Below are 12078 nucleotides of genomic sequence, written 5' to 3'. Positions count from 1 at the left end.
CATATTGTTGATGGCTGCTGCTGTTTACAATTATTGTATTGTAGCAAATGGACAACAAATGTGCTCACGTGTATCTGAGAGGTTCTTTCATTAGAGAATATGTGTTCTAAGTGGATTTTAACTTCTGAAAGTTATTGACCTACTGAGAAAGCTTTAAGAAGCACAAAACTTATCAGGACAGATTTAACTACCATGTAAGATCCTTCACAGTCCTTCTTAGAACATGACTGTAAAACAATTATTGAATATTTTAAAAATACAGTGTTTATTCCTTCACTCATACTTACTTTGTTCTATAAAAATATTCCAAAAATTTACTAATAACGTTGGTCTGTGCTTGTCAAGCTCAGGTACTCTTAACAGAATGTAAGGGTACGGACTAATTAATCATGCTTGCTGATTTACATGCTTTAAATATTTTCAGTAGTTATCATTGTAAATAAAGTTACAGGGATAAAAAAGTATCATTGATTTCTGTTTATAATGAAAAGAGGCACAGGCAGCTCGGGACGCTCACCTGAGGTCATATGACAGCACAAGGGCATGCAGAACAGCACACCAAAAGTCCTGCTGCCAATCACATGGGCCCATCTTCAGGATAATACAAGAGCAGTTGTATTACAAACTTAACTGTTTTCATCTTATGCTTATGTAACTCTTCTAAAGAATTCAGTGTTACAGGACCTGAGTTTGCATTATCTGTGTGGAAAGATATCAGTGACAAATGTTGTCCTCAACACTTTTGGCAGTGCACCAGGCTGCATGGCTTGAAAGTGTATGCCTGGGATGACTGACCTCATCAAGGTGGGATGAAAAGTATGTGAGGCTGAATGAGTCTGTCACACTGGTCTCTGCTTAATTTTGTCGCTAAAAATGTGACAAAAAAACCAACTATTGCATCTTCGGAGTAGAGATCAGCTTTTTTTCCCCCATGGGCAGCAATTTTTAATAACAAATGTTTCTTCTGAAAGACCTGTGCATGGTACCTGCAGGCTCCCCTCGGGCACTTTCAGTTCTGCATACTTCCAGTCACAATAACCACAGGGCTCAGTTCCATTTTGTCTGAAAGATTTTCTCCGCAGACTCACTAACAAGAAGAGAGTAGCAGCTGCTGAAATGAGAAAATCTGAGAGTGATGATCTGATAGCATGTTAATGTGACTTAGCAGCCGCTAGGAAGGGCGGGCCGTGGGAGGATGTGTGTGACAGTCGCAGAAACTGACTGACAGTTTGGCACATGAAATCTACCCTAATGGACGGTTTTGTTCTGTTGGAAACTCATCAATTCAGGAGGCTAAAGGAGTCCCATCCAGTATCAGTGACAGTGATTTTAATTGCAGTGCTAAAAGGCTTAGGTCATAAACAGTTTCTGAACTAGTTCAGAAAGGTGTTAAGTGGGAAAAGAAGAATTCTTCAGCATGGTCTGAGTAAGTGCAAGGAGTGGGTTGAGCTAAGAGTAGGAAGAAATGGTTGGTATTGGCAATACCTGGTAAATCACAGACAAAGGAATGGTAACTGACCTAATAATGGAACCTCTTTTATTTCTCTCTGGAGTGCACATCAGAGAGCTGGCCCATCTCTGCACATGCCAGTCTGCCTCACTCAAAGCACCTTTTCCCTCTAGCAGTATCACATCAGCATGTCCCTTCCACTTCCTGTCCCAAAAATTCCAGCATGCAATCCCCTGTGCTTACAGCTGAACAGCAAAAGAGAAGTAGAAGGTGGAGGTAGCCACTCTAGGAAACCATAAACTCACAAATTATTGTTAACCAAGTCCTTTAGTGAAAAGTTTCAATTAGCTAATTTAGTCTTTGCTGCTTTTTCTCTATGACATAACGCCATAACATTAAGTGCCACTGGATTACATGGTTTGCAGAGGGTTTATATACTCCTATAACTGTGATGAAATTTGTGTGATGAGTAGAAAGGGGAAGGAATCAGTACCTAAATAACTCTGTGCATTTCTGCAATATTTTCTTGGGTTTGAAAATGGCAGCTTGGTTGGGGATAACCGATAACCATGGTTGTTTGGGAACTTTTGGACGCATCTTTAAACTTACTTGGTAGTTCCAGAGCCACCAGGATCAGTCTTGTCCTTCTCTGCAGAATTTTGATGCTCTGTCTTGGTCCTTTAATTTTCTCTTTGAAATGGCTGATGTGAGAACGTGTCTCCTAGAAAGGTACATTTCCTTCCCATGTGCCTCCATTCACTCAAGCAAACAATAAAAAAAAAGAATATAAAGAAATCAATTAAATTTTCTGACACATGTTAAGTGAAAAACAAAACAAAAAACCCTAGTGACTGAATGAAAAAAATAGTATAATCTGATTAAAAGAAGAGAGGGAAGAAGTTGCCTCCACTAGTTAACACATTTTCTGCAAATATAAAATTATTGAGTACCAGAATTTTTCAGCTATTCTGAAATTTGGCTATTGCCTTACAAGTTCTGCCAGTTTTCCAAACAAAATATTGTATTGCAGTTATTTTGCCAACAGCCTGAACACAATGGAAGAAGGACACCCTTTATATCATGTTTGTGTCAAATGCCATTATTGCTTCCCATAAAGGACTGTTCTGCATTTCTGTGCTCTTTCTTGCCTTAAAGCACAGTCCTTTATGAGAAGGATTAATAGAATCCATTTATTTTATAGAGGAATTCACAGAAATTTCGCTGAATAACACTTGGATTCTTGTAAAGAAAACAAACCCAACAGCTGAAAAAATACATAAACAGGCCTGGCTCCTGGCACTTTTGCCAAGTGGCTGACACACCATAAGAACCCAGCATTTTTCATCTTTCTAGCAGTGGATTAAAGCTGAGTGGAGCAAAGCAAGTCAGAACATAGAGTCAGACATCCAGCAGGTGACAGACTTAGTTTTAACAGGGGGGGGCTCTTAATGACATTTGTGACATCATCATAGAGAATTTTGTACTTGAGGCTTCTCAGTCTCAGTCACTCCCACCAGCCACTCCTGTAGTCTTACACCAGTTTAAATGCAAAAGGCTTCACTTTTATCTGGTATATTACCAAGTGTATCTTGGTGCACAGATACTTCATTTCAAAGCTCCATCCATCAGTTAGTCCTGAGTTAGAGTTTGGCTCTGGTTTAGGTATCCTTAAACTGACAAATTTGAGATCATCTCAAGGACATTCATAGAAATTGGGGACCATAATGACATAAATAAGGAACAAACCATCAGAGTTTTTTATAATTAAACCTTTAACCTTCATTTGCCAGTTTAAGTTTGCTAGGGAGTGAATAAGAACAATTGTAAGTTTGGATAGTCAGCTTTATGAACAAAAAATAATAGTGAATTTTGCATGTATGAATATTCTGAACTTTCTTATATGAGAAAAAAAATGGTCAGCCATCCAGTTACACCAAGACACACCTGAATTCTGGCTAGAACAATCCTAAAACAACACTCAGTGAGAAAAATACTCTCTTCTTACCAGGTTTTTGGTTAAAAAATCTCACCAGCATGAGCTACATTAATACATTACAGTTTTATGTGTGTTCATAGTTCAGCTTTGCTTTTTTTAACTTATTGATGCATCTGAACAGCATGTGAAATATTTTATCTTTGAATTTTCTTGGGTTTTTTTGTGAAGCTAAGGAAAAATGCTGTAGCTGTGCCATTTGGAGGCGAACATGGCACATAAATCACTTTCTTAGGAAAAAAGCATTATGTAGGTAGGTTATATCATGAGTGACAGGTGCTTTAAATAATGTCTCTAGATTGAACATAACTTGCATCAAGTTCCATATACATATTTTTCAACAGCTTTAACCCAACCTCTTCTTTGTAAGAGCTACATTGAAGTCTGTAGAAAAAGACTACCTGTATAAGTTTCAGAAGATTTGGAATCTAAACCAAGCAGGACACTAAAGTTTTGGAAAAAAAATGGTTTAACAATGTAGAAATTGCTCAAATTTTAAAGTTCTTTATTTCTAAAAAAAGTGTACTAGAAAGCATAAATGGCAAAAAAGGAAATTAATCATTCCATGCTTCTGCACATCAGGTTTGAAGACGTTCCCTTCCATCCCATTTCACAGACCAAATTGTACTTCAGGGGGAACTTTTCTCTGGATTTAGAAAAGTGACGTGGTGCAAAATGCTGACAGCAATAAAAATGTGCTTACAGTCTGGGTTATCTTTCAGTTGTCATGTGCAATCCCTTGTGGCCTGCTTTTGGACTGGGCACTCAAAATCATAGTTTCTGGGAGTTGCCAGTTGAACTCCACCAGTATCTCAATGCTTGGTTTCCTTCCTTAGTAATTTCTAACATCCAAATTAGAAATTTTGTGCAATATCATGCAGCTGTTTTATGCCCACGTTGTTCAAAATGCAGTGTTACTTTTTAAATTGACAGTATTTGGTATCTTGTATACTAGTGTACAGATTCTAAAAATCTAAATTTATGAAATGCAACTACAAAAGCAAGAAAATAGGCCCTCCATGAAGATGGTACATTTATTTTTTATTGGACTCTTCACCTGCCATCACAAGTTTTCCATTCTCTGTTTCTTTTTCATCTAGTTATTCCTGGTGCCATCTCTCTGTGCTGTTCTGTTCTTTCTCCTTTTACTCTGGGCCATTTCATTTGTACTGTTCTCTGGGTCTCTGCAATAAAGTAAGGATAGAGCCTTGCACAAACATTGTTTTTCCTGTTGCTGCTGTCCCCTGAAGCACAGTTTCCCCCATATCTATCCCTTCCCATTCTAGATGGGCCTTTAGCCAAAGTGGCAGCGGTACTGGACGGCACATGCATAACCCCCAATAGCTTGTTCCAGCTTCTTCCCAGCTGGATGGTTTGGACTTTTCCAGGTTGAAAGGCCAATTTCCTTCAGGGCTTCCCCTCAGTTTTGATGCCTGCCCCATCCCCAAGAGGGCATTCCCCTCCATGCCCTCTCTCTCTTGCAGAACTGCTCTTCCTAGTCCTGTGTTGGTAAACACCACTGCAGAGGGACATGCCTGCAGGAAGGGGCCCTCCTGCTCCCATCCTTCAGGTTACTGTTGTCTGATGATGCTCCTTGCTCTGTATTATGGCCAAAACAGATACACATATTGGCATCAAACCAGAAAGAGGACCGCTACATTCAGCTGCAGTCGTGCAATCAGGAGCAGAATCTGACCCATATTAAACACTGGGCATGGCCTCCTGCAGAAACTGATGTTCACAGTGTTCCTGTGTGCAGCTCTATATGTCACTACTCTGAAATCAAAATATTGTGGCATATCCTTCTTATCTAATTCACCTATTTTGTTCCCTCTTTGTAGAAGAACTTGTGAAAAATGTTGGTGAACAGGAAAAAGACCAAAGCAGAAATTCCACAGATGCACAGTTACAGGAAGAGGCAACAAGGACACAAAATGAGAGTAGTCAGGGGAGTGATGGTACAGCCTGTCCTCCCAGATCCATCGTCCTACAAGTAGTCTCTCTGGACACTCCTCTGAGTGATGAATCCAGCTCAGAAAAATGCACTAACTCTGATCCGAACCAGAAAGATCTCAGCGATGCCCAGCAAGAGACCCAGAATACAGACCCACTGAATGGTAATGCTTCAGCACAGAGCACAAGCCACTCTAATGGAGCTGTCCAGGGTGAAGCTGCAGCAGTGTCTGGTATCTCCCTGTCAAACATCGACAGCAATGTAAAATATTGAAATAAGGCGTTGGACAAGCCACCAGCACAGGACAGTTTCTTCAGCCCTGTGTCAAAGTGGTAGTATCCTAAAACATCAAATAGAAGCATATAAACAAATGCCAATTTCTTGATATCAGCTATTTGGGATCTAGAAAATTCTTTAGAGAATATATTTTAGTTGAACTTGAAGAATGGTTTTAGAATAATTTAAAGATATATATTTACAATTAAATAGACATTTGTAACTGGAGAATAAGGTAAACTTTCAGAACAGATCTAACATTTTCTTTTTGAATAAGTAATTACACCATTAATATTTGTTCCCCTTAGTTTGGGTACCTAATATGATTGCTATTTTGTAAACCACATCCTTTGTACCAACATAGTGTGAATCGAAGAATTAAGCTTACGTAGATGGAATTTACGAACTGTAGTAGTCATGGGACTGTGTCATTCACTTAATCAGGAAGATCAGTCTCCTGACTGTAGCTGCTAGACAAGTGAAGCAGCCAGAACATCACTGAAATGTCAGAATACATTTTTAGAGTGTAAGTATTTTGTCACAAGATGACCATGTCTAGTATCTGGAGAGTGCAACAAGGGCAGCATGCCTGAGCAATGAGGAATAGATGTTATCAAAGGAAGAGGAAGACACTGTACATCTTCATTTATTTTCTGAGTTTGCTTATAGTTAGAATAAGATTTGAGGTGTTAGGGTAATAAGAAGACTCAAGGATATAATGACACTTCTTTTCCTCACTTTTACTTAAAATGTGAAACTCATTAATGCTTTAATGACAGTAAGCCTTGCAATATTGTGCCAGAAGGATGGCATTGTCTGAGCAGCAGCATTGAAGTGCTTATAATGCCTAGCTTAGACATGAGTATATGACTTGGCATATTTCTCAAAAAAACCTTTTTATGGAACTCCCACCTACTCTAGATTTCCACATTCCATGGCTCCATGCTTTTATTGTTGACAGGTTTTTTTCCATCAGAAATAACAGATGGTTAATTTAGGGCCCTAAATCAAAATATTTACACTAAAATTACTTTCACAGCATTTGAAGTTGTCTAATAACTGACATTTTATCTTTTGACATGTATTTTTTACAACAGGTTTGTATTAAAGCTCAACTTAAAATTTAAGTGCCTTAGAGAAGTTCTCCAACTCCTGGATGAGGAATGCTGTAGGAAAAGCTGCATCTTTTACCTTTCAGACTTGGCATAAGGCAATTGTGGTGTAGTGATACTTGTGAGTCTTCAGATGGCTGACCAACAAAAATGATGTTTGAGAGATCAGATACAACCCAGCAGGCACTTAGTTCGTGCTGTTGCGTGAACTTTACATTCCACCTTTCAATCTTTACATTCCACCTTTCAATCTTTACATTCCACCTTTCCAATGAGAACAGAGATTTCTTATCTTATAAAATGCTAATCTCATTTGTTTTCTAAGGCAGGAAATTTTTTAGAGAATGCGTTGTACTTCGAAACTTCCAACTGAATAAATTATTAAATGAATAAGAAGCCATTAGGTTTTTAATACTGTTTTTGCACCTCTGTTGATGTCCAGTGGATCCAGACAGGACTCTTCTAACCAAGGTCAGACATTTTCAATGGAATGCTGCTTCAAGCAAGCAGAAGGTGGCAAACATATGATCTTTCTCTGTTTCACAAATTAGACTCTTTTGAGTATTCTAAGAGACACCATACATCTGTCAGGACACTCCATGTTTCTTCCAAGAAGAAGACTTCTCTACTTCTGTAGTTTCTGTACTGAGGGTGGGGGGGTAGAAGGCTCAGGGGATGTCTGGAGTGCTTGCTGACTCCTGGGGTGAAGAAGTGAGCACCTGCAGGTGCTAGGGCTGGGAGGGTGAGATAGAAAGGAAAAAGAAATCAACATGGTTATTCAGATTGAAATTTCATATGTTAGCCGTCATTGTCCTGTCTTTTATAAAAAGCAGAAAATCTAGTGAAGTTTCCTGTGATTCAATTGCAGCAGTTGGGGAACACTGGAAGATGATGCGTGTGCATTCTTGGGAACTGTCCAGGAATGTTTGGATATGCTATGATGTGGGGCTTCCCCATTTAAAAAAAATTAAAAGGGGCTGTCTTCTGCCTTTTTGTGTCACATCTCCTTCCAGGTGTAGCTCTTGTAGACCATCACATTTTAGCGACAAGAATAGCTCTGCCCTGGGTCCAGGCTGGTGCAAAGGGAAGACTGGAGGGTTGCTGTTACAACCACTGCAGTTGAGACTGAATGTTGTTTTTCTCCAAAATACCTTTTTTCTTTCCATCATCTCACTTTAATTGAATAGTACAAGATTAAATGAAACTATTATAAGGTGATTTTTTTAAGTGATGATTTTCCTTTTCTCCTGAGGGATTTATTAATTAGAACATTAATTTTGAAAACTGCTTATGTTTAATTAAACGACTCCACATTTCAATGATTTATAAATGCTAATTGGCAAACTTAACTCCTCACTCATAATGATAGCCACATTAATCCTTGATATCAAAATGCAAGTGAGATAATAAATCTGTGATAAAAAGGATTGCCAGTAGCTTCACTCTATGACAGGAGAGGACTGCCCAGTCCCACCGAGTGTGCAGCACGTTTCACATCACCAGCATTCAGCCAGCGAGAGCCTCTGGAGAACAGCCAGGTTAAACAGCAGTGGGCAGATCCACATCATCCACGTGCCAGTTTGATTTCTGGTGCTGCAGGTGGCATCATGGGATCACCTGTGCCAGGCAAACGCTTGGTGACCGCTCAGTGCTGCGGCGGCCCCGCGGAGCCGAGCGAGTGTGGGACCCTCTGTGTGCCAGCAGAGCTGGAGCAGATTGCTGTGCTGCCTGCTTCCTCGGCTCTCCTGGGCACACCAGGATCCTGGGACTAAGGGAAGGCATCCCTGTTCAGGCATGGGATGAGGATGGAGGGAAGGTTAGATTAAAAAAGCAAATAGTGTGTTTATAAAAAAGATAGGGTTTACAAGATAACAGCCATTAGCAACCTCATTTTTTTAATCACTTAAAAAAACTCGATGCACAAATGGAAGGCTATATACGCCTTAGAAGTTACTGATTCATTTTTTGAAATTTATACCCCAGTATGAGAAAAATATTAAACTATTAGGGACCTTCCAGAGGAGGCCACAGGATGGGAAGGGTCTGGAGTGGAAGCCATATGAGGAGCAGCTGAGGTCACTTGGTCTGTTCAGCCTGGAGAAGAAGAGACTGAGGGGAGACCTCACTGCAGCTACAGCTTCCTCATGAGGAGAAGAGAAGGGGCAGGCACTGATCTCTTCTGTGGTGGCAGTGGCAGGACCTGAGGGAGTGGCCTGAAGTTATTCTGGGGAGGTTTAGGTTGGATATTAGAAAAAGGTTCTTCCCCCAGAGGGTGGTTGGGCACCAGAACAGGCTCCCCAGGGCAGTGGTCACAGCACCAGGGCTGACAGAGTTCAAGAAGCATTTGGATAAGGCTTTCAGGCACAGGGTGGGATTCTTGGAAGTGGTGCTGAGCGAGACCAGGAGTCGGGCGCGATGATCCTTGGGGGTACTTTGCAACTCAACATATTCTGTAATTCCATGAATTGTTTTGTTTTTCTAAGGCTTCCACAAACTCAAGTGTCAAATTTAAAATCTGAATATTTAGATAAATAGCTTTTGCTTTCATACTTCTTCCCCCCCCTTTTTTTTATTTTTACAGATAATAATGCTAATAAAGTTTTGCCAAATCCCTCCAAAAAGAGCCACAGGCTGAAAGATCTGTAGACATCCTTGTTCTAATTAATGTTATTCCAATTTTGAGACTTTAAAATCTTTTGAAGTATTGGTTGTCTCTATTCCACCTACATTAAATTGATTGAAAATAAGGGGTGGTGTAGGATGCAGTTTGTGGGAATATGGCCCATCTGCTTGTGTCTGCATTAGAGAGCGGGCAGCACACATTCTGCCACCATTCAAGGTAGTGAAACAAAGGTGAAATCAGTAGCAATTCTTATTTGTTTACAGTGAAGCCATGGTAGATGCATAGGTATTAATTTTCTTCTTTCTTCATGCTTGTTCTCTTGAGTTTTCTTTCCTCTCGTCCTATTCTCTTTTCTAAACAGTCAGCCTCTTCTTCAACTCACAATCATTTTTCAATTTTCCTTTCAGATCATGCATCATCTGCTTTCTCTTTCAGCTACTTCTACCTTAGTTTTCTGGCTTTCAAAAATATTCCCCTCACTGCTTTTATAACTTTTAAGCTTCTTCCAGACCATCTTTTCCACTTTTGAGACTTCTATGCTTTTTCTTTCTGATATTTTCAAATCAGCGTTCTTTCTGGTGGGATCTCTCTATCAAGTGGATAAAACTGAGAAGTTACTACATGTAGTTAGTAAATGACACTGTGAGTTTGCCACATTGCACCCTGCCTACCATCTCAGTGTATAAATTCCTCAGCTGTACTCATTCAAAGCAACTGAAGGAATAGTTTAAGTAACAGTTTAATTCTATGATTGTCTATTTGAGATTCATGTTGTATCACTTAGTTTGAAAGCTGCTTGTGTTACTCTGTGTCATTTCTCCTATCTGACTGAATTTAGTTCTTAGAACCTGACACTGGCATCTTTCATTATCTGGGAGGAATTTAGACTCTGATTTGAAAGCCTACGGTAAAGAGGATTTAAACAGCGCTTTGCAGAGGGTGAATTTTGACTTTCAATAAGCTGGAACAACAAAATGAACCAAACCCACTTTATTCACATTCATGTAAAAGTCTTCATAGTTTTGTTTCATGCTGTGATCTATTGCTTTCATTCTATCTTTTGCCTCGTGGATTAACCATAATGATTATTTAATTCAAGCTGATGCTTATTCTGGTGAGAAAGCAATTAAAGGAAACAGTGACTGTAACCTCATTTTATCCTTAAAATATCTTGAGGAACTAGATTCTGTCTGTCTGTGGCTGTGCAGATTCTCTTGACTTGGTTAACTTCCCCATTCAGGTTGCCAATCACATTTGTCTATCTTCCAGGTGAGCCTAAACACTGTAAGAAGTCAGAAGACATCGTAAAAGCTACGGAGCAGACAGAAGCACTGGTACAGAACTAGATTTGCTATTTCTTATAAGCTTCTGACATTTCAGGCAGGACAGGTAATTTGGTAGTTTCTTTCTTTTAATGGGGAATGTTTTATACCATAAAGGCCTGCTCAGTACTATTCTTAACCTCTTTGTTCCCTCCCAGTTGTGCTCATATTACAAAATGTTGAAATGAGGACACAGAATACCCTGCTTTCAATGTCACCTTAAAAAAATTCAGTATAAAGAAGGGTAAACCAGTACTTTTAAATCTGAATCCTTAGTGTCAGACTAAATGATCATGTGATAAAATCATCCTCAATTCAAGTATATGGAATATTGGAAGTAGTAGTATAAGAAATCACTTGTTTATGAATTTTCATTTGACCTCTGTTGCAGGAGAAAAGAACTCTAGCTGTTCCTACCTCATGATCTCAGAGGCTGTTATCTGTCAACTTGTTCTTGGATCATCCTATTTCTGTGGAGAGTGATTGAACAAAATGTTCAAAAATGTAAAATGTATAACCCTGAGCTGGTAACTCAAGGCACTTAAAAATTCACAAGATTTCAGTTGGTTTTGTGTTGCTATTTCCTCTTCTATTCTGCTTTCTTAAACTAGCCAAAATAATCTTTTCAGCCAAAGTTGGACCTTGCTTTGCTGCATCACTGGTACCAGACATTTCCAGTTAATCATGAGACGTATGAAAACATGATGTTTGTCATCTGCCTGGGATTGCTGTTACGTGTCACTGCTGCTGGTGTCCAATGAAAATGGAAAATCAAAAAGAAATGTGTTTCTAGATAATTGTTCATGCAATCATGCTGCATGCACCATAAAAGTCCTACTTGTTAGCTTCCTTAAAATATGGAAATAAATGTTTATAGACTGTACAGGGGAGTTGCAAAGTTACGCTGACCAGCCTGCACGAATGAAGAGTCTTCCCCACTGCAGCGGCTGCCATATGGACAGAACTGGTGTTGAGCAAATTTGAAAGTATTTGAAATATCCCTTAAAAATTAATTGAATAGCATCCGGCATTAAAGATTAAAACATTCTGAATCCTGTAATATTTTGAAAGACAACAGCACTGGTGTCAGCCCTTCCATGAAGCTGGTACTTATTGTTTGGTTGGGTGGAAGAGACAGCAACAGAAATATATGAAAATTGCTTCACTTCGGCAAAATGTTGCGTTGCCTCTCAGACAGAATTGGAAGGCGACACAGAAGCCTTGTGTCATGGTTTATCTCAAATGCAAAGGTGACAACATGCATCCAGCAACATTTTTCCTAGAGTTTGTTTCTTTTTGAGGGGCAGCAAAAACAGCAGCACACAGGCAGTTACCTCTGCAAGAAGCC

The 12078-nt window shown here is 39.4% G+C and overlaps 1 protein-coding gene across 1 annotated transcript in view; it reads left to right on the top strand.

Annotated features, from left to right (window-relative positions):
- The window catches only part of PDE1A (phosphodiesterase 1A), a 39595-nt gene extending 28337 nt beyond the window's left edge, over positions 1 to 11258 (top strand). Inside the window, exons 12-14 of the mRNA XM_084209339.1 lie at positions 5285 to 5560; positions 10678 to 10797; positions 11122 to 11258. Of these exons, the coding sequence (XP_084065465.1) occupies positions 5285 to 5560; positions 10678 to 10754 (353 nt within the window). The 3' untranslated portion in view covers positions 10755 to 10797; positions 11122 to 11258. The remainder of the gene's footprint in view (positions 1 to 5284; positions 5561 to 10677; positions 10798 to 11121) is intronic.
- Positions 11259 to 12078: the final 820 nt, after the last annotated feature.

Source organism: Fringilla coelebs (assembly GCF_963513975.1).
Source record: "Fringilla coelebs genome assembly, chromosome: 7".
In the NCBI taxonomy this organism is placed as follows: Eukaryota; Metazoa; Chordata; class Aves; order Passeriformes; family Fringillidae; genus Fringilla; species Fringilla coelebs.
This window is presented reverse-complemented; position numbering and strand designations above follow the sequence as displayed.